This window comes from Morone saxatilis, unplaced genomic scaffold (genome assembly GCF_004916995.1).
Source record: "Morone saxatilis isolate NCDOM2014 unplaced genomic scaffold, NCSU_SB_2.0 Contig14, whole genome shotgun sequence".
Lineage (NCBI taxonomy): Eukaryota > Metazoa > Chordata > Actinopteri > Moronidae > Morone > Morone saxatilis.
In genome coordinates, this window is record NW_023339696.1 from 7,930,026 (window position 1) to 7,930,733 (window position 708).

Here is a 708-nt window from a genome sequence, read left to right on the forward strand (position 1 = left end):
GAGAGAGATATAGCTGGCTCACCCTGACGGCCATATGGTTTCATGATGCAGGACACAGATCTGGTGCATTTTACGACCACAGTCAATACATTCCACAAGCCTGAGCAGAGAGAGAATGAGGAGACAAAAGACAGACACAATATCCCAAGTTAATAAGGCAACAGGTCACACATAATGGAAATCCTTTGCAGGAGCTACAAAGTTGCTAAATAAGTAATTAAAGTAAATAAGTAACAGGTTGTGACATCTAAAATACGTTTGTGAAATGAAAAACGAAATCTTTTATCTCATTACAAAAAATGCTAATCACATTATTTATTATTAAAGTATATTTTTTTCAGCTTCCCGGGGGAGATTCTCGATTTTAACAAAAGCAGCGAACTGGCTAAGTCACTTTTAATTTATTAATTTTCGAAAAAAAAAAAAAAAAAAAAAGAGAAAGGAAAGAAAAGAAAAAAAAAAAAAATCAGAAACGAAAAAAAAAAAAAAAAAAAAAGAAAAAAAATAGTGGTATTTTTGTGTCAGCTTTTATGCTTTTGTTATGTGGATAGAGCGAGCTGAGATAGATGACAGGACTCCACGAGGCAGATAGAGGCGGGATGACACGCAGCACCGCAAAGCGGCCACAGGTCAGACTTTTCGAACCCTGCCCGGCCTGTAGGCAAGGACTCAGCCTCGCGAGCTACATTGGAGTCGGCAGCTCTACCC

The 708-nt window shown here is 38.1% G+C and overlaps 1 protein-coding gene across 1 annotated transcript in view; it reads right to left on the reverse strand.

Moving 5' to 3' along the window:
* ep300b (E1A binding protein p300 b) overlaps positions 1 to 708 on the reverse strand; it is a gene marked incomplete in the record, with an annotated part of 30,932 nt that overhangs the window by 10,612 nt on the left and 19,612 nt on the right. Inside the window, 1 exon segment of the mRNA XM_035655022.1 lies at positions 23 to 100. Coding sequence (XP_035510915.1) covers positions 23 to 100 — 78 coding nt within the window.